The sequence below is a fragment of the Sciurus carolinensis genome, chromosome 8 (genome assembly GCF_902686445.1).
Source record: "Sciurus carolinensis chromosome 8, mSciCar1.2, whole genome shotgun sequence".
Taxonomy (NCBI): Eukaryota; Metazoa; Chordata; class Mammalia; order Rodentia; family Sciuridae; genus Sciurus; species Sciurus carolinensis.
This window is the reverse complement of record NC_062220.1, coordinates 130,414,647-130,441,035: the sequence shown is the minus strand read 5'-3', so window position 1 is coordinate 130,441,035 and position 26,389 is coordinate 130,414,647. Positions and strand designations below refer to the sequence as shown.

At 55.7% G+C, this 26,389-nt stretch overlaps 1 protein-coding gene across 4 annotated transcripts in view; it reads right to left on the bottom strand.

Annotated features, from left to right (window-relative positions):
- Wscd2 (WSC domain containing 2) overlaps positions 1-26,389 on the bottom strand; it is a 109,335-nt gene that overhangs the window by 27,483 nt on the left and 55,463 nt on the right. For 3 of the 4 annotated variants that reach the window (XM_047562606.1, XM_047562607.1, XM_047562608.1), the window contains exons 2-6: positions 22,681-23,543; positions 22,019-22,102; positions 17,516-17,686; positions 14,212-14,326; positions 10,574-10,758 (exon numbers count right to left, since the gene is read on the bottom strand). In XM_047562606.1, the coding sequence (XP_047418562.1) occupies positions 10,574-10,758; positions 14,212-14,326; positions 17,516-17,686; positions 22,019-22,102; positions 22,681-23,056 (931 nt within the window). In that variant the 5' untranslated portion in view covers positions 23,057-23,543. The remainder of the gene's footprint in view (positions 1-10,573; positions 10,759-14,211; positions 14,327-17,515; positions 17,687-22,018; positions 22,103-22,680; positions 23,544-26,389) is intronic. The other variant, XM_047562610.1, reaches the window with a different exon arrangement.

Here is a 26,389-nt window from a genome sequence, read left to right as displayed (position 1 = left end):
GCCTCACACATGCTAGGCAAGTGCTCTACCACTGAGCCATAACCACAGGCCCTGTTAAAGGTTATTGTAACCAGGTGAAGAGGGGTTTGAGATACCACATTAAATAAAAACCAAGAATACAAAGTTTCACATAAAGTGTCAATTTTGGAAAGAAAAAAAACCTATCAATAGAAATCTCATGATGATGTTTCTGGAAAGTAGGTCTGATGGGTGACTCTTCTGTGTGGATTTGGCTAACCCAAGGTGCCCAGTTGTTTGGTCCAAGTCTAGATGTGGTGGTGAAGATATTGTGTATATGTGAAGATATTGTGTATATGTGAAGATATTGTGTAATTGAATATCTACAATTATTTGGTAAGGGAGATTACCCTTGACGATATGGGTGGGCACTGTCTAATCAGTTGAAGGCCTTAAGGAGAGAAGCTGAAATTTCCTGGGGAGGAAGAAATTCGATTTCAAGACTGCAGAATGCACCCCTGCCTGTGTTTCCTGGCTCTGGCCTGGTCTACCAACTCAGACTTGCTAACTCCTACTATATGTGAACCAATTCCTTAAAAATAAATCTCTTAATATGCACATATATCCACACAGCCTGTCAGTTCTATTTCAGAGAATTCAGATCCCATAGGATTAGAGGTAAATTTTCTTTCTATCTGTTGGCTCAACTGCTTTCCAACTCTTTCTACAAGGAATATGTATTTTTATGAACTAACGACAAATAAAAAGTAAGAAGTGGCTCCTGTCAAGTTTGTATCATGCACATTTAAAATTAGGTTCAGTTACTTCTCAGATCTTGAGTTGAACATACCGTCCCAGAAGCAGCCGTCACCTAAAACAAAGGACACTGTTGACATTGTGTGGATCTCAATCACAAGCACAAGAATAATTGACAATCATTAAGTTCCGACTACGTGTTGTTCACCCTGGTGAGCACATTTTATTTTTGATACCCAGGGGCACTTAACCACTGAGCCACATCTCCAGTATCCCCTTTTTATTGAGAGACAGGGTCTCACTAAGTTGCTTAGGGTCTTGCTAATTTGCCGAGGCTGGCCTCAAACCCGTGATCCTCCTGCCTCAGCCTCCGGAGCCCTGAGATTTCAGATGTGCACCACTGCACCCGGCTGCTGAGCACTTTGGAAACATCAGCTGGTCCTACTCTCTTGAAGACTCTGCAAGGTTCATGGAGACTCATTTCACAGAAGCAGGACTTAGAGGAACCTAAGGAGCCACTGTTTGCAAAACCTTACTGAGACTCATCTCAGAAACACACATCAGCCTGCGGAAAAAGCAAAGCCAACTGCAGAAGCCGAATGCCTCCACCTGTAAGGGACCTGGGTGTGTCCACAGGGTACAACTGGACACTCTTTAGCACACACACAGGTGTCTATATGTTCAGAGAAAAGGATATGAGATGACTCCCTGAGAAGGTTGGGGTGTTTACCAATGACGCTTTTAAATTTTAGCCACCAAAGACACCGGAGTGATTATCTTTACCACCCGACACCTGGCAGCCGGAAGTCCTTCACTGTGGTGCCAAATCAAACCAGGGACAGCTGATTCTGGTTAAGTGGCTAATTTCTGGAGCATGCTGCGGTGACACCAGGCAGTCCTATCCTCAGTTCCCTGACTCTGGCCCCAGCCTGGTGCGAGAGAAGCCAGCGGTGACTTCCTGTGAGCTCCCTCCAGGCCTCAGTTTCCCCACACAGATGGGAAGCAGGGGTCAGACCATTCAAGGAGCCTCGCACTTGCGGTCATGGAAAGATCCAGAAGATTGCAGAGCTGCCTCTGATGGCCTCATTTCTTGGCAGTTGTAAGACTGGACTGTCTGTCCTCCAGTCCCCAAGCAAGGAAGCGTCACTCAGACGCCGCGGGGAACCCTGGGCAGCCTCCCGTCCTGTGGCTGCTCAGGGGAAGCCCATTTCTGAGGCTCAGGGGGTGTGCTAGGCAGGGCACTGGGGCAGGCGGGCCACAGCTGGGTGGGTGACCCTCACTTAACCAGAAAGCCCCACGGGCTGGACGCCAGCGACGCTGGCCTGCTCCAGAACCGGCTCCCGCTCCCTGTGAACCCCGCCAGCGCTCAGGGACTGGGGCTGGTGCCGGGCTGGACCCTCCGTCTGCTCCCCAGCCCTGCGAGGAAGGGGTCTCGCCCCCCAACTCATCCTCCAAGGCGGGTCCTTCCCAGAGCCCCTCCCACCACCCAGGGGGCCTGAGACCCTCAGGTCCCAACAGAGCTGCCTGGGAAGGGGCGACTGGAGTTTGGGGACGTGGTGGGGGGTGCGTCCGCCATCTGCGCATGCGGCAGGCGGGAGCTGAGCGCGCCGCAGGAGAGCCCGAGGGCACCCAGGTGCGCTCGGGGGTTGGGACGTGAGGCTGAGCGTGCATCTCGCACACGCTGCTGGTGTGCATCCCGCCGTGCACGAGCGGGTGAGCGTCAGTGTGTGTCCCCGCGTGTGTGTGTGCGCGCATGTGCGCGTGTGTGTATGTGGCAAGGGGCACGGATCCTCCCGTTAGGCCTGCGGATGCTGAACGGTGAGGATCCCAGGGAGACCCGGGGCCTCGTGGATCTCTTGGTCATCCGGGGCCTAGGGCAGTCATTCGCCCACCTACCCGCTGGTCTCCGGGCAATGGGCGTCCAGCTGTGCCATGTGGGCTTGAGGACACTTGTGCGGACACTGGGTGGTCGCCATCCTCGTGAGCCCAGTCTCCCCACGGGGGTTGTGCATGTGGAAAGGATGACCCCAGGGGCGCTCTCCGGGTTGCCTGGCAACAGTGAGCGGATTGGAGGGCTCCCTGCCTCCCAGCACAGGGAGAGGCCGAGCTTCTGCCCACCTCCCCGCATCCCTGCCAGCTCGATGCCACCAGGGCTTTGGCATTTCCCAACAATCCCCTGAGCAGCTGGCACCTGGTTGGAACATGCTCTCTACTTCCCCAGGGCCAGGGGCCAGGCACCACAGGGAAGAAATGGGACCGGTGGGGACCAGCCCAGGCAGGCTCTCCCCAGGAAGCCAAGGGCACTCGGGTCCCTTACACCTGATGCCCACAGCCAGGGACAACGCTGGTGTCTGTGTAGCATGCATCTCAGATGGTCTTTGGGTCCCCTTGCTGATTTGGGTCCTCCTTACTGTTATTGGGGGTCGCTCTTGCACCCTCTTGCAGCCATGACCTTGAGTAACCGAAGGCGCTGGGGTGTCTGTCAGGGTCCACGTGCTCCTCACCTGGGGTCCCATGGCCAAGTGCTCTGGCCTCCCCACTTCCCCCGCTGGGCACCCCTTTCCTGGGCTCAGCTGACAGGGCCACATCAGCATGCATCTCGGATGGCCTCGAGGGTCCAGCCACAAGCCAGGGCCCTGGAAGGTCTGCCAGCTGGTGTCCCAGCAGAAGGCTTTGACACTTCCTTGAACCGACAGGCTCAGGATGGGCGGTCCTGGCCACGCGACAGGGAACTTATGACCAGGAGATGCCGGTTCTAGCCCGATTGGGCTTCTCCTCTCTGGAACCCTTCATCGTCCGTGAAGCACCAGCTGGCAACTCCACTCCCCTCGGCTTTGACCTTGGGTAGTTTCCCCGTATCCCAGAGCCTCAGATTGCTCACCTGTAGGATGGGAGCATGAATATGGGGTGGGGCATTCAGAGATGGACAGGAATGAGCCCTGTGAACTTGGGTATTGAGGAAGGGGCAGTCCAAGGCTCCGCTCCTGGTTTGCTGTCCTTAGAAAAGACGGGGAGAGGAGACAGGAAGACTTTGCTGTCCCGATTCTGCAGAGATTGGTCACCTTTGACATTAAAGCAGCTGCTAATGAGTCCCTGAGTCCCTGCTGATTGAGGAAGGCTCACCTGAATGTCCTGAATACCAAAGGTGAGGTTTTCAGAGGTCTGAAAGGGCTAGAGACCATCAGAAGCTACCACTGTGTGTCTCTTTGGTCGAGGTGTGTGCTGGGGCCAGGGAACAGTTTGGGAAGTCAATTCCAGGGTGGAGAATCTTCCTGAAGTATGCTTGGGAGGCAGGGAAACTGTGGAGTCACAGGGGCTTCCTGACGTTCAGTGCAGGGGCTGGAGAGCCTTCTCAGCCGGCAGAGTTCTTTAGCTTGAGTCCCAGGAGCCTGGGCAGCCTCGTGGAGGCTGCTTCTCTCTGCAGGTGGCTCTCCAGTGCACCTTGGTGATCTGGGCACGGTGAGTAGGAATGACAGCCCTGACCCTTGATCTTCCACTTCCCTCCTTCTGGGATACTGGTCCTCTGACTCTCCTCTTCAGGGGTGAGAAGCTGTCTTCTCTTCAAAAGTGAAGTGGCCAGGGGATCCATTGTCCTTCCCAACACTCTCCTGAGGCATAAAGAAATCTGAACCTCCACAGTGGTAAGAAGATGTCTTCTCATATGCAGGGAGCTCTGAAATCCAGAGGGAAGGGTATCTGCTTAGGCCAGGCACGCACTTAGCTGTGTGCCCTTGGGCAGGTGTCTTCACTTCACTGAGCCTCAGTTTTCCTCATCTGTAAATGGGTCTCATCATGTGTACCCTGCACAGCTGGGAGGAAGTCCCTGCAATGGTCTTTAGGACTGTCTGAGACTCAGCAAATGCTGTGCCACTTCCTGTTCCCTTCTTGTCACTTGTCCATGGTGTGTGAAGGTGGCTGAATCCCATGGGGGGGACACTGTCAGAGCCCCCATTCATATGCATGCCCCAGCCCAGAATGGGCTGATGGTGACCGTGTGAGGGACAGACTGGACCTGCTAGGGTGTAAATCTCCCCGGGGGCCACCCTCACCTCATGGGTGGGAGCTGGGGAATCTGGGCTCTTCCCAATGCCCAGTCCTGACCACAACGGCTGTTCACTGGTGCCGAGAGCATTCCATGGTATCTCAATGAATGTCTGCAACAACCTCCGAGGCTGACAATGCTTTTATCCTGTGGTACAGGCAGTGCCCCTGGGGCTGAGCAAGATCTGCTCACGTTTCCAGGTCCCACAGCCAGTGGGCAGCAGAGCTGGGATTTGACCACAATCTGGTTGGACACCACCCAGGTTTCCCATCCCTGGGGCACTGCCCAGCTCTAACGTGCTGGGGCTCCAGAGATCCCATGGCAACCACACATTTTCCAGAAACCCTCTCAGGCACCATGGCAGGAGCGTGAGCTTGCAAAAGCCCGTGCCCCACATTCTGACACCGTCAGCTCTTTGGCAGGCTAGCTGGGACCCGGGGGTGACCTCAGCTGCCTGGGCTTTCTACTAGCAAGTGGTGAGCAGAGCATCTATCAACCGACTCTGTCTGCTAGGGCCAGAGGAAGAACAGCCAGAACCAGGGGCAAGTCCCTCTGAGGCCCTCTCATCTCTTTGTTCTGCGGCTTCAGAAAAATGAGGGAAATGTCACTAGGCATCAGTTCAGAGGCAGGCGTGGAGAGTCCTCCTTGGTTTGAAAGAGGCCACCACCCCCTGAGTAATTAGGCCAAACTCGACTGCGTTAAAGATGCTGGTGACGAGGAACGGCTCGGAGCTGGAAGCTGCTCCCGGCTACCTCGCTACCCAGAATCAGTGAGAGACTGAATTACAGAGTCCGTCGTCCGAGTTGAATGCAACCTGGCTATTTTTAGACGTCCCCCAAGTCTCCTGCAGGCCGTTGGAAATTCAAAGGGCTTGAGTTGAGTGATTGTCAGAATAGATGGGGGTCTTCATCAGAAAGAAGGGGCAGCAGCTACCACAGGCACTGTACTCGGTGCCTTCTAGACGTTATCCCACTTGGAGGTCAGAGCAGTTGTGAAAGGTGGGAAATGTTCCCATTTCACAGATGAAGCAACTGAGGCTCACCGTGGGTCTGTGGCTTGGCCAGAGTCAAGACAGCAAGTCTGGCATAGGAACAAGGTCTGCAGGTTCTGCTCTCAAAGTGTCCTGCTTTCTTGAATTTGTGTTAGGAGAGAAGGAAAAAGCCAAGTCTCCCCCACTGTGATGCAGGAGAAAAATTTTCTGTTTTCCCCTTGGCTCGATACAGCCGAATCCACGAAGTCTCGTATGAATTATGAAATTCAGGAGGCCCAGACAAATACTGAGGGGGAGCCGAGGACTGGAAATGAGACATCTGGGTGCCCGAGCCTCCCGTCGGCTCCCTTCACTGTGAGCGTGAAGCCCCCGCACTGCACACAATCCTCCTGACTTGCAAAAACCAAAAATGGCTCAAACTAGCACAAAATCCACCATGGAAATCCTGCAGCACGAATCAGGGATCTCTGTGTTCCCAGCCATGGTGCGAGCTTCCTAATGCCTTCCTCAAGACTCGGAAGACGGATTGCTTAGAGTCAGGGCAGGGCCGGTTCGCTGTCATCCGGGTTTCAGCCCCACGGAAGGGCGGTCAGCACCATGGACAGCTACCCCAAGCCCGACAGGTAGCAGCCCAGCGTGGTTCTAAGGAACAGTGTGACCCAAATCTTGCAAGACTTTCAGGCCAGTGAAGATTCTGGAAACAGCCTATGGAATCATAATGTTCACGAGTCTATCAGGTGTCCCCCTCTGGGAGGAGAGCCACTCTTGCAGACACAGTTAGCAAACTACTGTGAAAAATGAACTTCAGCCAGGCGTGGTGGCGCATGCCTGTCATCCCAGCGACTCGGGAGGCTGAGGCAGGAGGATCGCGAGTTCAGAGCCAGCCTCAACAACTTGGCGAGGCCCTAAGCAACTCAGTGATACTCTGTCTCTAATAAAATACAAAAAGGGGCTGGGGATTTGGCCCTGTGGTTTAGTGCTCCTGGGTTCAATATCCATTTTTTTTTTAAGACTCCAATCAAGAAGGAAGACCATTTCTTGGTTCTTTTGTAACCAGGCAGAATCCAGGTGTGCAGGAGTCTGTATCAAGGCAGAACAGCAGGTGCCTGCAGATATTTCCTCTGCCAGCCTTTGGTGCTTTAGCTACTAAAAGCACCCTGTGGGCTCAGAAACAGGTGGGCTGGTCCCCTACCCAGGCAGAGGCCTAGTCAGGGTAGTGTTGGGAGATCAGCAGCCTCCTTTGGATCTCCAGGGAAACCCCACTAGGAAACAGTGCTAATACCGAGTAACGACTCTGCACACAGAACCTGGCTTCTGCCTACCTGTTTCCTCCAGCGCTGGCTTATTTCTCTTTCTGATGCGATACATGCTAGGGTCATGTGCAAGTGGCTTGGAAGGCAACTCTTTCTGATTTATTTATGTATAAAACAGATCCCAGGCATGGAAAGTCAGAGAAAAGACCTTGGTGGTTTCATATTGCTTAGAGTCAGGGAACAAAGCAGAAGGAGGGCCAGGGTTGGGGACAGGAGTTAAGCTGCGGCTGAGGAGTCCCCTGCCAAGAGGAGATGGGTCCCGAGTCCAATTCAAGGGGTCAGGGTGTCTATAATACTGTACTGAGTGAGCACCCCAACTGGGAGACCTGGGTTCCAGCCCACGATGGGTCCCTAAGAGGTGACATGGCTTTGGGAAAAAACCACACCTGCCAGTTCTTTCCAGAAATCACCTCTAGGTTGCTGCAGACTCCACTTCCTTTGCCTGGGTCTCTCTCCCATTCCTTGGTGACTTGCCTCGAGTCTGGGTATCCTCCCCCTATCCACCGGGCACAGCCTTATGCATTTTTGAGGCCCCCGTACAAGACCCCTCCTCTTTGGAGCCTCCTTGGGGGTTGTTCAACCAAGCTGCTTCTGCTCTCTGAGTTTGAGTTTCTACAGGTGTAAAATGGAGAAACCAAGGAGGTTTCACTGCAGGTCATATAGCCCATCTTGTAGAGTGCTTGCCTCTCATTCTGGAGACCCGGGTTCAAATCCCCAGCACTCTGGGATTGTGGAAATAAAAAACAAACTAACGAAACCAGGGAGGTTTCACCAACGTAACGTGCGACCCATGGCTTTTGCTGATTCTGGATTTCTGCTCGTGGCTGGAAAACATGGCTTTCCCGTTCCCCTGAACCTACTTAGAATGCGATTCGACCCCAATGCTGCTCCCGGAAGTCCTCTGACTTACCCCTCGTGGTTGGACCGAGCTTACTGCTATCGGGGTGGGACGATGCTCGGTTCCCCATCGAGCCTCCCTGGACCTGCTCCAGTGGGAGCTCATCAAATGGTCTGATTCAGGAAAGATCTCAAGACTGTTTCCAGACGCCATGTTGTCAGCTGGGAGCTGACACCATGAGTCCCCCTTGGACATATCACCAGCCATCCGTCTTCTTATCCAAGCTGCCTCCATTCGAGCCTCAGTAGCCTCGAGGCTGACAAGGCTGGGATGCTCCTTCAGAGTCAGCTGCAGGTGCTCAGGCTGCAGACCTGGTACGTGACAGTTCAGAGCTGGGTGGACTTCGAGAATCCAGGGCTCCACTCTCAGTAGAAATGACCGTGATCCCCACTCTTGAACGTGATGCAAAGATGCTTCCGTCAAATACACAACTGTGCCCCAGGGCGATGGCGGCAGGCAAGCTGAGGGGTGCCATGGTCTTCCTGCCAGCGTTAGGGACGGGGACACAACACACCTCACCCTAACAGAGTCTAGTGATGTCTGCGTGCTGAGGTGGAGATACTTCAGCTAATGGAAAAGTCTTTGATGGTTCCTGGGAGATGATCGTGATATCTGTGAACTGTGAGTGTGTGTGTGTGTGTGTGTGTGTGTGTGACAGAGAGAGGGAGAGAGAAGGGTCTCGAGAGAGAGAGGGGAGGTCCAGATTATCCGGCCAACTGAACCGTAGCTAAGAAGGTCTGGCTAACATCTTACTAAGGACCCAAATCTCCTTATCTGGCTCCACCTCGTCCACGGACATATTTTAAGGGCAGTAGCTTCCCCCTGTAAGTCTTCCTAACTTTGAGGCCATGGCTGCAGATGGCCAAAGTGTCACCATCCACATAACATGAATATGGGCAGACAGGAGATCTGAGGTGAGCATGTGGAATCTGCCACTGAGTCAGAGACACTGAGTCACACCGGACACCCACCGGCTGGCCCTCCTCCTGTGTGGATTCCACAGACCACCTCTCTCCTGCCAGCCAGGCGTCAGACGTGTGTTGAGATGAGTGGCAGGGAGATGGGACAACCTCTTGGTGGTGACCAGCATGGCTGCCAAGCCCAGGCACGGTGGGGCAGCTCGAGCCGGGCTCCGGAAATATGGGATTTGAAATACTGAACACATTAGCAAGCTAGGAGGGTTTTTTTGTTTGTTTTTTGGTACTAGGGATTGAACTCAGGGGCACTTGACCCCTGAGCCATTTATTTTATTTTATTTAGAGACAGGGTCTCACCGAGTTGCTTAGGGCCTCACTTTTTAGCCGAGGCTGACTTTGAAGTGGCGATCCTCCTGCCTCAGCCTCCCTAGCTGCTGGGGTGACAGGCATGTGCCACCACGTCCAGCAAGCAATGAGTTTTGTGAAATATGAAATTCACATGAATGAGGACTTTTTAGGCAGAGGTGCTAACTTTCTGCCGGATCCTGTGCCGGCAGGTCTGCATCCTAGGAGAGATCTACTGAGATCTGGCCTCGTTATTCAAAGTCTGTTCCAGCCTGGCGTGGCCTCGGGCTCCTTAAAGGCAGAATGGCGGGGGGCTTGCTGACGCAGAAACTGAACTAGGTCTCCGGGGGCCTCTGAGGCATGTTCCAATTGGGGACGCACAAGCCACAGGGTCAGAGGTTTTCATGGTGGAGTCTGTCACTGCCTCCGGATCAATGGTGGGATGGGGTAAGCCCAGCCCCCGCTCCGTGTCAAGCCCTTTAGCTCCTTTTAAAGGCCTGAAGGTCGCCTGGCACTAGACTGCGTGACCTTTGGCAAATTCACTCTGATGCTTTCAGGTCCCTGGCTGTAATGGGGGCTAATTAACCGTGACTGTGACCTGTAGGGAAGTAAACCCAAGCCCCCCCCAGGTCCAGCACAGTGCCTGGCAGGTATCTGACAGACCGTTACTAACTGTCATTCAACAGCCCTGCCCCTCAGGAACAGGGCCACGCCACGATGGGACAATGCCCCCAGGAGGAACTGGCTCCTGTCCTCTCCTGTCTGCCTCCTCCTTCCCTGGGTTTGGAGCCTGGTGAGTGCTTCCAACAAGACTCCAACCGGAAGCATCCACAGGCCCCGATGTGGGCCAGGAGGGCGTGGAGGCCTCTGGGGTTGGTTTGGATCCTCCACTGTCTGCCAGCCTCCTGACATGGAGGCTTAGACTCAGTTTCCTCATCTGTCAAATGGGAACAGCTAAATACCAGAGCCCCTTTCAAGGGTCACTGTGGAGAGCTGATGGGCTGCTCCAGGGGTCATCCTCTGAAAGGACAGAGGGTCTGCGGGAGTCACCAGGACACTGGTGGCCATTGTCATCATGACCATCACTAGAGACAGCCAGGAAGGACAAGTTCAGGCTTTAGCTCAGCTTGGGGAGGAGGAAGCCAGGTAGGAATGAGGAGGCCCTGGCGTGGGAGGCAGGGGAGGGCAGGGGCCGTGAGGATGTTCGCAGCAGCTGGACCAAAGGCTCTGCGGAGGCCCGAGGGAGGCGGGCGGGGCGGCACCCGTAGCCTGGGGTGATGGGGAGCCATGGAAGGCGCGGGGCAGACGCTGGGGACGGGACCTGCGGCCGTGCGGGCGGGCGGACTCACGTACACCTGCGGGCCGACTCCTGCGCCAGCTGCAGCCGGTAGACGGAGAGGCGGTTGGCGCCGCCGCACACGCTGCCCCGCTCGCCCTTGCACTCCATGTCGCACTGGGCCGCGCTCACGTTGGCCGCCTGGATCTTGTGGCCGCAGTAGCACTCGGCGCCGAACTCCAGCCCGGCGTACAGGTAACCCCTGGGGGAGGCTGCGGTCAGGCGGGGCGCCCGGGACCCCGACCGGGACCCCGCGCATGCACCCCGCAGACAGGGGCTTCGGGAGACGAGGACGCCCCAAGGCCGTCAGGAGAGCCCGGGGATCCAGGAGAGAGGCTGAGGGAGAGGCCAGAAGACCTCCCAAGAGGAGTCAGGGAGGCTGGGGAGTTGGGGGGCCTTGGAGGTGCAGGTAGGGGGGGACCCTGAGGACAGGGAGACCCAGAAAGGGAACAGGAGCACCCCAGGGCCACCCCCTGCCCATCTCCGCCTGAGGCGTGGCCCACCCACATGACCCACCACCCGGTATCCACAGGGTATCCTCCTCTGCCAAGTGGGACAGTCACACGCACAGGGACCCTGGTGTCCTCACCCACTCCCTTGGTCCTTCCTGTCTGGGGACAGGAGACAATCATCTCTCTATTCCAGGAAACGTCACCCAGGATTGATGCCTCCATGTCCCTCGAGGATTGGAGGCAGGGGAGGGCCAGAGCCTCACTTTCCTTGGAAGGTGGTAAAACTAGGCTCCAGACTCAGCCAAGGAAGAAATGCCATTCGCAAAACAAAACAATCCAGACACGCTTAGATTTTTAACTTTTTTTTCCCCGTAAGTATGGAATCCTTTCCTCAAAAGGACGCTCAGTGGCTACATGGTCTAGAAACAAATGACGGTCCCTGCCGGCTGGCCCTGGCTGTGGCCCGGGGTCTGGGGAGCTGGGGAGGCTCTGCTCAGCCCCTTTGTCCATGGTATCCTCAGAGACACGGTGGCCTCAGGAAGCAGCCTGCAAAACACGGGGCACCGGAGGAGCACCCTGTGGGGACCGTCAGCTCCCTGGATGGCATGGTCCCTGATGGAGGGACATGCCCAGCCAGACCTGTGGCCTCCACGCCGGGTGGCTTGGGTCCAATGTGGCATTGCTACAGCCACCTGCTCACTGGGGCAGGTGGGGCAAGAGCAGCTTAGACAAGCCGGGCATCTTGGGCCCCGATGCCCAGCTAAATCCCGCGGCTGGCGAGCCTCCTGCATCTGCCCGCCTCGGCCTCCTGTCTCTCCAGCCCCGGTTCTCAGATGTCCCAGGTCCTCTCTTTTATAAAGGCCCCACTGACAGAAGCAGCACTTTCTAAGAACAGGGCCTAGCAGCGTTAGCAATTCCAAAGCAAGAGGGACCTCATCAGGCAGAGGCCCAAAGGACGGAGGCCTGGGGAGGCAGGGGGACCCATCATTTCTGGGTCAGGGAAAGAACAAAGGGGCCAGGGAGTCTCCTGGGTCAGGAGGGTGGAGGTTCTGAACTGTGTCACAAACCCCCAGGGAGGTGCTGCTGGCAGCTGGTACGCACTTGAGGAGGTAGCGCCTCGCTGGAGGTCCTTAGGTCCCCGGGGACTTGCCCTGGGACCAGCCCTTTCTCCTGCCTCTCATTTTCTAAAAGGCAAGTGGTTGTGGTATTTCATGTGCTCCCCCCGTGATGCGCCGTCTCCGCACAGGCCCAAGGCAACAAGGCCCCTCAATCGTAGTTTGGAAACTCCCAGACTGTGAGCCAGAATACACCTTTTCTCTTTATAAGTTAATTGTCTCAGGTATTTTGTTACAGTGACGGGAAGCTGATGAACATGGAGGGCGTGTACCTTCCAAGGTGTTGTGGTTTGGATGTGGTTTGAGGGTCTCCCAGGAGTCCATGTGTCAAAGGCCTGGTTTCCAGGGTGGTTCCCTGGGGAGGTGGTGGAGGCTTAAGATGTAGGGCCTCGTGAGAGGTCTTGGGTCACTGGGGGTGTGCCCTTGGAAGGGGTTAAGTTTGTTCTTGTGGGACTCTTGGTGGTTCCTGTGAGTCAGCTGTTATAAAGGAGCAAGCCCGGCCCTTCCCTCTCTCCCTGCTTCCTAGTTCATGAGATGATGATTCTTCCCACACACTCTACTATCAATACCCAGAAAACTCCTATTCATCCTTCAAAACCCAGCTCAGGGTCTTACCTTTGTACTCTGTCCTGAGTCCCCCACGTGGCTCCCTCCACCCCTTCGCGTCCCCACTGTAAGCCTCCTGGCTCAGCGCCCATCCTGCTTCGGTGTCTCTAGCCCAGCGTGCTCATCTGCCAAGTGTGGATCTCCAGCCTCATAGGGACCCGTGTGCCAAGTGCCGTGGGACAGGGCTTGGCAGGAGCGAGGCTTCCCAGGTGGAAACCGCTCAGCCCGTCCACGCCTCGCTTTCCCCAGCGAGATGGGGAGCCCTGCGGCAGGGCTGCGGCTGCCTGGCCCCTGATCCCAGCACGTGTGCGCAGCCAACGCTGCTGACCTGAGCTGACTCACTCAAGGGCTCCAGCGCTTCCTGGCTGTCACCTCCCGAGCGGCCTCTTCAGCACATCCGGCCCCTGTGATGGTACCACCCCATCTCCCTCCTAGGCTGGGAGCTGCTCGAGGGCAGGGGCTCTGTGGAACCCCTCCATCTCCCCCGGGTCGACAAGTTCATTAATAAATCCACGTCATCAAGGACTCGAGGTCCCTCCCAAGCTGGGGAGGGTCCCCGGTGCATGACTTTAATGGTGGGCTTCTCAGGCAGCTAATTATGAAGGGGACAGTGTTTGCTAATCAGGGACAGCAGGAAGAGTCCCTCGGTGGCCACCCACTAGCCCATTTCTGCATGAGCCATGCAGCCGTGACCAGTAGAGCTTGTGACCCTCAGAGTCAGCCGGCTGGAGTGTGGCAGTGAGTGGATTCAAGGTCTCCACATCCTCAGCCCTTTCTATTTTATTATTTTGAGACAGGGTCTTGCTAAGTTGTTGAGGCCGGCCTCCAACTTTCGATCCTCCTGCCTCAGCCTCCCGAGTTGCTGGGATTACAGGCGTGCACCGCCCCCCGAGTGCACAGTCTAATCAAACTCATTCTAATCAGCTTCTGCTCGGATTGGAAAGCCCGTCTGGAGCGCTGAGTGTTTCTCCCGGGAGAGCAGCCAGGGGTTTCTACGCTGAGAAACCATCAGATGCCCCCATTCCCCGGGCCCTCACCTCGCCCTTCAAATGAGCCTCGTGCAGACAGACTGACGGGCTCGCACGTTCCCGAGCCCTGTGCAAGTCCTCACAACCCTGTTCGCTTTCAACTCAGTGAGGCACGTTTGGCAATGCCATGGGCTACCTGGCCACAGGCACGACGCTGGACCCTTGCGCACGCGCTCCCAGGGACCGCAGCCGCGCTACTGCTGTTTAAAGAGCATCGGGCGTCGCGTGAGGCTCGCCAGCCTCACCTGCAGACCCCACGCTCTGCACACGGCACTCCTGGGTGCCGCCTCCCACTGTCACCTGGCAGGCCCGCTCGTCGCCGTGCGCGCACACGCATGCGCACTCGCATGCCTGCGTCTCGCTCTCCTGGCGCTCACGCCCCCCCCCACCCTGGCACAGCAGGAGGGAGAAGGGAAGGGCCCACATGGAGCAGTCCGGGGACCCGGGGGCCTACCGTTCAGCACAGTTGTCCTGGCAACGGAAGACGGTCATCTTTTTGTAGTCGAAAAAGGACACGCCTCTCAGGGCCCGCCGCTGGGTGTCGTCGAGGTAGCAGCCGATGTACTTGGCTGTGGGGAGAGGAGAGAAGCAGGCGTGGGTACAGGAGGTGGCTGGCCTGGTGGGGCCCTGGGGACCGAGTCCTTCCTTCCAGGAAAACGAGATTGGAGGCCAGGGTCTTGGCAGAACCTGGTCCAGGAGGGGCCTGGGGTCTTGCAGGCCCGCTGGGAGTGGGAGGGAGGCTTTTGTGGCCTGGGCCTTGGTCTCCTGGTGACAGCTGGGCGCCCAGAAACCCAAGCCAAGGTCACTCCCTGAGCTCCAAATGGAGCGTCCTGTGCCACCCAGGATGAGGCACCATTCCCGCCGGCGGCCTCCAGAGGTTTCTTTATGGTGGGAGTGAAACTAACAATTCAGTGAGGTCAAAACAGAGCGGTTTAAGTAACTGGCCATTCACAGTGCTGTGCAACTCACTTTACAGTTTGTCTCTATGGTGGTTCAAGGCGAATGCTCCCATCCAAAGGACCATTTTAAATGATATAAACAGTCATCCAACTATAAACCATGCACTTAGTTTTCTTAAAATAATAAACTTTCCTATAATTCATGGTGAACAGTGAACTCTCATGCACGAAGACAGGACTTTACAGTTTAGATAGTCTTTCCCCCCCTTTTTTTTTTTTTTTTTTTGGTACCAAGGATTGAACCCAGGGGTCCTTAACCACTGAACCTTTTTTATGTATTTTTTTTTTTCAGAGACAGGGTCTCATGAAGTTGCTTAAGGCCTTGCTAAAGTTCCTGAGGCTGGCTTTGAACTCGTGATCCTCCTGCTTCAGCCTCTTGAGCTGCTCTAATTACAGGAGTGCACCACTGTGCTTGGTTCCCTTACGTCTTAAAATTACTATTATTATTATTTGGATGTGCACTTTGGTAAGTGCTGTATGCACGTTGTCTCCATTGAATCTTTACCATAATCCCATGAGAATATTATTCCCATTCTATACAGAAGAGGAAACTGAAGCCCAGAGAGGTTTCATCTTTGCCCAAGATAACAAAGCTTGTACACATGAATCCAGAATTGGATGCAAGCCATTCGGCTCCACAGCCCATGTTCTGAACTTCTTGCTTCTTGAATCTGGGGATCTTCTCAATGCCCCATTAGTAGTGGGAAGCCTCAGAAAGGCCAGTGCTTTGAATTAAGGGACCTCATAGGCTATGACCAAAGAAAATGCTAAAGGGCCCTGGATCCCCTCCCCTGGGGAGGCTGCTGTCCAGTCTGAACGGTGGACCTCGCTCTCCCCTGCCTGGTCGTGAGGAGTGGGGCCTAGCAGACGATGCACCCCATCACCTAGACGTCAGGCCCCGGATGCTCCCCTGCCGGAAGCAGGGTTCCCAGCTCTGCAGGAGACGAGCCTCCACAGGGCCCCCTGGGCTTTCTCTAGCAGACAGGCACCCTCCTCGGCTGAGCGCCGTCCACCTTTAGAGGAAGCATCCCCTGCCCGGAGCAGGGACCTCAGACAGTGACGCTCTGGAGGTTGACAGCTGCTTTCTGGGCTCCTGCGCGCTAGGCGAGCGCTGTCCCGCGGAGCCACGCCCGTCCCATCCAGTCTGCCTTCTCACGAACCCGTTTCACAGACGAGGAGAACGAGCACCGCGACTCTTGGCCTCACAAGCCGATCTCACTTTGGGCGCGCGGCGTACGCTGATTGGCAGCTACCGACGTCCCTTCTGCTTCCCTCTTTTCTGAATGAACCAGGAGCCTGGTACTCTGCCCAGCTTGCAAGGGCCTCCCTTCAAGTTAAAGCTCAGGTCCGCCTTCCAGTTATTTCCTCTGGACACACGGTCTTCAAGATTAAGGGCCCAGGAGAACCTGAGCGGACAGGCTGGCTTGGAGCCAGTGGCAACATGACTTTGGGGCTGTCGGTTAAGGATGAGGGTGGGTGCGTCTGGCCCCCCGGGGGACAGTGGTCACATTGGATAGGACTGGTACAATCTAATTACAGAAGTGAAAACATATGTTCGCAGGTGCCTTGGTAGCTCCCCTGTGGCGTGGAGGGGTGGACCCCGTGGGCACTCTGCCTGCAGGACACTCCTCTTCCTTTTTCCAGACCTTGACCCCCACAGGGCCTGTCGGATTGCCCACCCAGAAGAGGACACCCGGCTGCTCACTGAATTGCGGCAGGTTAAGCCTCTCCTGGGTAATGGCGTTGGCACTGTGGGAGTCCAGAGCTACCAGCGGCCACCGTCCCCTGGGGCCAGCACCAGCCTGTGTCAGGAGGACCAGCAGCCACGGCAGAGAGGAGCTGAGCTGAGGCTTCCAGAAGGATGCTCGGCATGAAGTCACAAGAGCTCCAGGCCAGGGAGCCCCTTCTGCAGCCTGGTGACAGGGTCCCCTGCGTTTTCTTCTTTAGTTGAAGCCCCAGTGGGGATTTTGTCCATTGCCACCACTGGGCACACTGACCAACCTGTGCTGATCTCCAGCTACGTCACTTAGTCACTTGCCCGAGTTCACCCAGGAGTGAGGATCTCAGACCCAACCCAAGCCTGGGCCCGTCCCCTCCCGTGTGCCACAGTGTGGGGTATCTGCCACCTGTTCAGACCACCCTGGAGGGGGATGGGAGAGGCCGGACCCCTGGGATGTGCTTAGGCAGCACTGTCCCCACAGTGTGCACTTTGAAGTGCTGGGCTGCCCCTGCTTCCTCTCCGGCAGGCTGAACAGAGACTTGTTGACTGACCTCCGTGCCCTTATCTGTGGACAGGAGGGAGGGAAGGCTCGGGGCCCTTCCTCATGCTTTGGAGGGCGCATTACATACCAGGGCCTGAGGGCCCCTGGGGCTTTCCTGCCTGTCCTGGGGGCGACCTGGGGACTCCTTTCCTGCTGGCCTTGGGTGCAGGCTGCTGCCCACACCATCTTCTTCAGTCTCTCCTTGGGCCCCTCTTCAAATCCCGCTGTGGCAGCAGACTCTCTTGGGGACGGGGTGGGGGTGGTCAGGTGTGTCAAACAGGGACGGGCTCCCAGGCCACTTGAGGGTGGATTCGCGGCCAAGCTTACGCTATCAGCTCGTCTCCACAGTGATGGACTGCAATGGTGGCCAGACCCCCTGAGCTGGGCTATTTGTCTCAAGTCCAGAAACCAGAGTCAGGACCCCTTCTCACGGTGGGGGGTCTTTCCTTCCTAACTTTGTCCAGTTGCTCCAGTTCCGCTCTCCCCGAGCAAGGCAGTCTCCTCCCAGGGCTGAGCGCAAACAACCTGCACCCCTTACCAAACGCTCGTGAACAGACTGGTGACAGGAGGTGACTCGCTGTCCCGGAGTCAGGCAGGTCTAGGCTCCAATCCCGAGGACAGCACCATGGGAATCTCTGAATGTCATTCGAGCTCTTGGAAGTAGGATTTTTCTCCCCGAAAAGTGGAAACAAAAATTCTACTAGGGATGCTGTTCATTGAAAAAAGAAAAAGAAAGAAAGAAAGAAAAAAACCAAGAGTCTTAATCCCCAGGACCTCAGAATGCTGCTTATTTGAAATAGGGTCTCTGCACACGTAACTGAGTTCTGTGGCCACACTGGAGGACAGCGGGCTCCAATCCAATCTGACAGCAGTCTTTATAAGAAGATGGCCATGTGACGTTGGGTGAGGTGGCGCATGCCTGTTATCCCAGCAGCTCGGGAGGCTGAGGCAGGAGGATCGTGAGTTCAAAGCTGGCCTCAGCAACTTAGCCAGGCCCTAAGCGACTTAGCAAGACCCTGTCTCAAAATAAAAACCCTGTTTCAAAATTAAAAAATAGAAAGTGCTGGGGATGAGATTCAGTGGTTAAATGCCCCTGGGTTCAAACACTAATACCAGAAACAAACACACACACAGAACAGGTACAGTGGTACACGCCAGTCATCCCAGCAGCTCGGGAAGCTAAGACAGGAGGCTCACAAGTTTGAGGCCAGCCTCAGTAATTTAGCAAGGCCCTGAGCAACTTAGTGAGACCTTGTCTCCTAATACATAAATAAATGAACAAATAAATAAATGGAGCTGGGAATATAGCTCAGTGGTCAAGCACCCCTGGCCTATGAAGAGACAGAGACAAAAGAAGAATGCCTTGTGGCAACAGAGGCTGGAGTAACAGCGGAAGCCACTGGAGGCGAGCGCAGCAGGGCAGAGGCACAGGGCAGTTGTCCCCAGAGCCCTCTGGAGCGCACGGCTCTGCCAACCCCTTGATTTTGGACCTGCGAGCTCCAGAGGTGCGTGAGCCTCAACCCCTGTGTGGAAGGACCCGTTTAGGGCACTCAGCTGGGGTGGCCCGGAAAACAAATGCATTGATCGTCACCGATGTTACACAAAACGAGTCTGCGCGCCAAGCCCAACGCGGGGACCGGCTGAAACTCAAGTAGGCTCTCTACTGCTGGGACGCTCCACCCTGGAAGCGCCGGGGCCGCCGCGCCGGGCTGTCTGGGCTTCGCTGCAGGGACTGGCATCTCTGCTCATGCGCAGGAGGGTCCCACAGCTCCCTCCGCTGCTCCTCCCCCAGGAGGCCACCAAGGGGTCCTCCCGGGGACCTCTGAAGCCGCTCCCTGCTGAACTGTCTCCTGAGTGATTTTTCCCAGTACTGTGCATTATGTTTTCAAATTAGAAATAATTTTGACTCCTGGTGGAAGAATTTTATCAAAGGAAAAGGTGCTACAGTGGGAGACGCAGCGCGGCGGTGCGCGAGGGGAGGCGCCAGCACCCGGCAGGGCCGCCTGTGGCTCCGGCCATGGTCCTCCTGGGCTCTGTCTGTTTTGACATATTCTAATTTTTCTACAATGAGCATGTATGGCTTTGACAATCGAGACTTAGTGTTTGAAAATATAACTTCTTTTTTTTAACCTACCTGTCTTTCCCTAAGGGACTGTGAATATTCCTTAGAGGAAAATGTTAGAATTATTTCTCTGAGTCCGAATCTCCCAGGAAGGGGCTAGGCATACATGATGAGACGAAGGGAGGAACCATCTGCGTTCAAATACAGATTTACCCTCTCCCTTCTGCTGGGCAACTTGGAGGAAATCACTTAACCTCTCTGTGCCTGAGTTTCTTCCTGACGGCTGGAGTTAATCAGAGTACCTTAGTGTATTGCTACGGAGAAGTGCCTGGTACTTACCCTCCGTAAACGTCACAGTAGACACCGGTGCCCAGTCCCTTTTATCCCTGGGAGGAAACTGAGTCTCAGAGCAGTGACGATACTGCCCGAGGCTGCACAGCCAGCGAGTTGGGGAACCGGGATTCAACCCCTGATCTGCTGCTCGGAGCTCAGGCCGGGTGGGGCAAAAGACTCAGTAAGGTGACCCGAACATCACCGCTGCTGGTGGCACCAGGATTTGGGCTTCCTGCCTGGCCCCTCCCCTCTGCCTCGCTGCTCCAGCAGAGCCCTCCTGGGCTTGCGTTTAGCACCAGGTGGGAGAATGAGCTTTAATCCACTTGGTTGTCTGTCCTTGCTGGGCTCTGAATAAGTCCCTCCCAGACAGGCCGGATCAGTGTGTCTTTAATACCACCGCCGATCCCAAGGCTGCCTGCGGAGAGCACCAGCCAGGGCTGCCTTATGCTTCTTTCTTTCTTCTCTCTTTGAATTTCATAAACTATGGAGCATTGCTGGGTTCAGCATGCAGAGCTGACTAGCATAGTAGCGGAGAAGGCTCACACGCTTTGGAACTAAACAGACCTCGTTTTAAACCTCAGTTTTTCCACGAACTACCTGTGTAACCCCGGGTGAGTGATTCCTGGGTCTCAGTTTTGCCATCTGCAAAATGGGACAATCTCTGAACCGAGTTGGACTAATTCAATGAAAGACTCCCACGTGGTAAGTCTTTAAGGACCAGTCAGTAGACATCAGCTACTGATAAGAACAACAGCAACTAATATGTGACCTACGGTATAAGCCAGAAGATGCGATGAACGTTTTGCACATATCATTTCATTACGATATGAAAAGTAACTGATGGAACATAGTAGTTGCTCAAGAAAGGGTGACTAGTAGCAGCAGCAGCAGCAGCATATGGTGGTCCGGCAGCATCTGTGGGGGATGGTTCCAGCATCCCCCGTAGACACCAAAATCAGCGGATGCTCCAGTCCCTTGCGTAAAATGGTGTCATGTTTGTACAGAACCTGCACACACGCCCCTGGGACTTTAAGTCATCTCTAGATTATTTACGACCCCCAATACCACTTGGATTCTATGTAAGTAGCTGTCACTCTGTATCCCTGAGGGCAAATGGCAAGAAAAAGTCTGCATTTTTTTTCTCCATTATTTTCCATCTGTGTCTCATGGAATCTGAGGGTGTGGACCCCACAGACGCGAGGACTGACTGTTTCATTCTCACAACAAATGGGGACATGGTTGTGCGTGTATCAACTGTGCCAGGGGCATTGGTACCCTACAGGGCATCTAGACAGGCACAGGCTGTGACCATTCCTACGCGGGCCAGGCAGGAAGCTCCCGGGAGCAGGGTTTAAAGGGACCTGGAAGGGGCAGTTTCCTGGAGAAGGACAAGCTGAGACGTGGCAGTCCTCCCAGGAGTGGGGGACCCACCACGTGTTCCTCCAACCACTCCTCCACCCGACCAGGAGTGGGGAGCCAGCTCAGCACCAGGCGCTGTCCCAGGTGCTGATGGAACCGAGACCAGGACAGGCAGCAGTCCTGCCTTCCCGGAGCTGGCAGGGTAGCAAGGCGCTCTCCGCAGTGACAAGGGCAGCAACCAAAGAGAAGCCGGGGGTGTGGTTGCGAGCAGGTAGGAAGCGGGACCTGTTGGGTCACCCTGGGAGGCATCTGTGGAAGGCAGGGTTTGATTGGAGGCTCAAAGGAAGGGAAGAAGGGAGCCATAGAAAGATCTGGGGAAAGAGTGTCCCGGGTGGAGGAACGGCCTACCCAGAGTTCCCGAGGTAGGAACGGGCTGGGCATGCCCGGTGAACGGCAGGAAGACGGCCGAGGGGGAGATGTTCCAAGGTGGGGTTGGGAGGTGGCCAGGCAAGCGGGTCTGGCCTTGAAGCCTGACAAGGGGCTTTGGGGCTTTCCAGGGACAGGTGGAGCTGGGAGAGGCCAGCCTCTCCAGTGGGCGGCCCTCCTGCCTCACCTGTCCCTGTGAGATGGCCTCCTTCCCAGGTAGACCCCCCGAGCACCCCCGAACATCTCTGATCATCTGTGCCAGGCTGGGGGTGCCAGGTGCTTTCCCAAGCGTCAGCTCCCTAATGCTCAGAACTGCCCAGCCATGCTCAGCCATGGTTACCCCCATTTTATAGATTTCAAAACTGAGGCCCAGGAAGGCCAAGCCGTTTGCCTGCACCACACGGCTGGATGGGGTGGAGGTGGAGTAGTGTGAGTCCCAGGCCCCCACCTGTCCTGCTGTGTCCCGCCTGCCCTCTTCCCTCCCGGTGAACCCGGGGGTCTTCAAGAGGCAGAGATCTAGGGAAGTCCCCAGGGCGGGAGCGCTGGAGGCCTCTGAGGCGGGAGCAGCTCCCTCAGCCACCCGGCGTCCCTCCACGGTGCAGAGTGGACTTTGTGTGATTGAGTCCGTGGACACGAGGCTGGCGGGGTTCCCTCTGCCCCGGTGTGTTCTCCCAGCCACCTGCCCTGAGCTCTGGGGACCCCGTCCCTGTCACTCTTATGGATTGCTGGGTCCCTCCCCAGCACGCTGGGCAGACGGGGATGCCGGTGGACTTGGGGTGCCGTCACAGGGAGACCTGGCTCACGCTCTAGGGCCACTGCAGCCGAGAGCCCGCGTCTTCACCCCTGCCAGCCCGTCCGTACCTGTCAGCCGAGCACGCGTTCTAGGTGACGTGTTCCGCCCACGGAATTCAGTGAAAATCAGCAAAGCCCTTGGTTCCCGATGGGCTAAGAAAATGCAATCAAACACGGCCAGGGCAGCGGTGTCCCCTGAGGACCCACTGCCGAGGACCCAGACTGTGGACCATGGGCAGTGTGGTGGAGCCCCAGCCCTGTCGCTCGGTAGCCCGGTGAACACGGGCTCTTGGAACCCGTTTCCTCCTCTTTCCCATGGGGATCACGGCAGCCAAGTATAGATTTGTGGAAATAACTCCAAACATGCCACGTGCTTACAACAGGACCGGGGCCTGAAATACCCGAGTCCTGGCTGGTGCAATTTTTGCGTGTTTCACAGGTTGGAGGAAGGCGTGGGGGGGTGGGTGTGGGGGCGGAGCTTGGAGCCCTGATGGACAGCTGGGCTCAAATGCAAACATGCTGATTGACAAGCTGTGCAAACTTGCACAGGCTGCTTAACCTCTCTGAGCTTCAGTTTTCTCTACTGTGAAGCGGGGGTGACAGTGAAATCTTGCAGTGTCTCTATGAGCTTGGGACAGCTGGTTCCTACTAAATGCCGGTGCTAGAACTGTATTACCCTCCGGCCTGTCCCTCCGTCCCTCTCCCGGACCCTTGATCCGCGGGGCTCTTACCTCGCTCCTCCTCCTTTTCCCGGAGGACTCTCCCCTTGAGGGCTCGGCTCCAGGCACCCCCGTAGTCGCCCAGCTTGGCTCTCTCATTGGCGTCCTTGCCCTTGAACGAGGGTCCGTGCCTGCGGGCGATGCTGGAGGCTTCGCCCTCCCGGAAGCCCCGGGCCAGGTGCAGGTCGCCCACGAAGGGCAGCTCGTTCCCCTGGGCAGGGCCTCCCCCGGCTGGGCTGGCCTGGCTCTGGGAGACGGCGGGCTGGCCCACGAAGCCAGAGTGCAGGAAGACCAGGCTCCCGGCGGTCAGGTAGAGCACCAGGAAGGTGAAGAAGCGCACGGGCTTCCTGCGGAAGTACCGCTGGAATTTGAACCAGAGCTTGGCCATAGTGGGGTCATTCCGGACTGGCTCCCGGGGCTGAGTTGGCTGGGAGGTGACGGAGGGGCCTCGGGGTTCCGGGCTTCCCCTAGGGATGGCACCCCCGGGGGTCCTCAGTCTTCCTCCACCTGCAAAGGTGGCTGCCAAGGCCAGAGGCCAAGGACAGGTCCCGCACCTGGTTGAAGCCAAGAGAAAGGCCACCCAAGGTCAAGGTCAAGGTCAAGGTGGGCTTCTTGAGACCAAGAAAGGGGCCTCTCAGGAGGAGGTCCCATGTCCCTACATCTTGTTCTTCACCTCAGAATTCCCGAACGACGCTGAAAATGGCAATTTAGCAGAGGTTTTGGGGCCGGCGGCTCCTGGCCCCTGCTGGCTCCTCAGGCCCGTGGAGCTGGATGATCGCACCAGGGCCTTGATTCTGGCCTCTTCTCCCAACCGGGGCTCAGGCTCAGAGCGTCTGCTCTCTGGGATCAGAAACCGGCGGGCCTGCGGCTGTCACCTGCAAAGGACCACAGACACCGGCATGAGGAGCCCCTCGCCACCACAGAACTTACAGGAGACTTGAGCATCCTTCACCCGGGGTGCCGGAGGTCAGGGACAGGAGGGAACCGGGAACAGCAGGGAGCACCTCAGGGGCGGAGCAGAGGGGAGCCCAGGCCTGGGTCTTCACCCCCAACCAGAAGCAGGAGCTTGACTTCTACTGGGTCCTAGTTTGGGGATAAACTTTATCTCAGCCGAGAAAACGTTCTGATAGGCTGGTGACAGACAGATGTCCCCAGGACCCATGGCGAGTTGGTTCCAGGACCGGCCCCACCCCACAGATACCCAAATCCATGGATGCTCAGATCTCATCTAGAAAACGCACAAAGACTTTAATCGTCGCCAGATTGCTCTGCTACTTGGTGCTATGTCAATGCTATATAGTTCTTATACTGTATTTAGGGGACAGGGACAAGAAATAAGTCAGTGCACGTTGTATGTACGGCACACACATAATTGTCTGGAGTATTTTCGGTCCGTCGTCGGTTGCATCTCTGGTTGCAAAACCTGCAGAGAGAGAGGCCAACTGTCCTCGGCCCACATCTCCTTTATGTTTGTCAAATGTGAACACCACCATGTGGATTATGTCCCCAAAGCATTTCTTAGGTCCTGCGGAACCACCTGCTGGGCCCAGCTGATTTTAAATTTGCCCAAATTCACTCATTTTTTTTCCCCCAACAAATACTTAACAAGATCCCCCCCCATGCACCCAGCTCTGTCCTAGGAGAGGAGATAAAGCGAGGAGCCAGAGGGACCAAAGCGCTTTGCTCACCGGTCTCACTCTCTAGGGACCAGGAATCAAATCCACAGGCCCTCTCCTCTACCCCGTGAAGAACAGGAGGAGGGACAGTGGTGTTACTCGGCAAAACATTCATTCATTCAGCGTTTATTGAGCATCTACTATGTGCCTAGTTTTGTGCCAAGGCTTACTTTCTTCTTCTTGTCAGTCCTATGGGAGGTAAGGATCTCTCTAGTTCACAGATGAGGAAACTGAGGTCACCTCACTGGTGGGAGGTAGAGATGGGATTCGAAGTCAGGATGGTTCAAAAATCCCAAAGTCCATCTCTTAATCACATCCTTTTGGACTCTGCCTTTCCCACCATGTCATCTGGACCTCACTTGAGAATACAGAGACATCCTCCAGAGCCGTGAGCCATCTGCACTTCTTCCCAGTTACAGGCAGGGGCTCACCTTTTCTCAGGGTCTCTCAGAGAAGGGCCTGGGAGCCTCTGATTCCCAATCGCCCGGGAGCCTGGGCCACGTGAAGATTCCTGACCACCCTGATCAGCACCTCTAGCTGAGGGGGAAGCCTACGGGTGCCCTCGGAAGATGGGACAGGAGAGAGTCGAGAGCCACTGCTTCGTGAGTTAATGCTCAGGATCGTCAGCCAGGAAGAAAAGCTGAATGTAAGTTAGGGACTGGAAGAACTCCACTGGGGCAACTGGAGCTGTGTCATGTTCTCCGCAGCAGGGTCACAAGACACTCCATCTCAGTCAGTACAACCGGGTTCCATCGTCAACCAGTGCAGGGTCTGAACTGGGACAGCCCCTCCTCATCCAGAGAGCAGCAGGAGAGTTCAGCTGCGGTTTACAGTCTGCCATTCCCTTCATTCGGGAACTAAGGACTGAACACCTACTATGCACCAAACTCCTCGGCATTTGGAATAGGTCAGTGAACAAAACAATAAAAAAGACGTATCCTGTGTAGTCAGTCTATCCATCCACACATCCATCCATCCATCCATCCATCCATCCATCCACCCATCCATCCATCCACCCATCCATCCATCCACACATCCATCCATCCATCCATCCATTCATCCACACATTCATCTATCCATCCATCCATCCATCCATCCATCCACACATCCATCCACCCATCCATCCATCCATCCATCCACACATCCATCCACCCATCCATCCATCCATCCATCCACACATCCATCCATCCATCCATCCATCCATCCACACATCCATCCACCCATCCATCCATCCATCCATCCACACATCCATCCACCCATCCATCCATCCATCCATCCACACATCCATCCATCCATCCATCCATCCATCCATCCATCCATCCACACATCCATCCATCCATCCACACATCCATCCATCCATCCATCCATCCATTGACACATCCATCCATCCATCCATCCATCCATCCATCCATCCATCCACACATCCATCCATTCACACATCCATCCACCCATCCATCCATCCATCCATCCATCCATCCACACATCCATCCATTCATCCATCCATCCATCCATCCATCCATCCATCCACACATCCATCCATCCATCCATCCACCCATCCATCCATCCACCCATCCATCCATCCACACATCCATCCATCCATCCATCCATTCATCCACACATTCATCTATCCATCCATCCATCCATCCATCCATCCACACATCCATCCACCCATCCATCCATCCATCCATCCACACATCCATCCATCCATCCATCCATCCATCCATCCATCCATCCACACATCCATCCATCCATCCATCCACACATCCATCCATCCATCCACACATCCATCCATCCATCCATCCATCCACACATCCATCCATCCATCCATCCACCCATTCATCTATCCATCCATCTATCCATTCATCCATCCACACATCCATCCACCCATTCATCCACCCATCCACCCATTCATTATCCATCCATCCATTCATCCATCCATCCACCCATCCACCCACCCACTTACCCATCCATCCACCCATCCACCCATCCACCCATCCATCCATCCATTCATCTCTTATCCACCCCAGCATCTACTTATTCTTCCA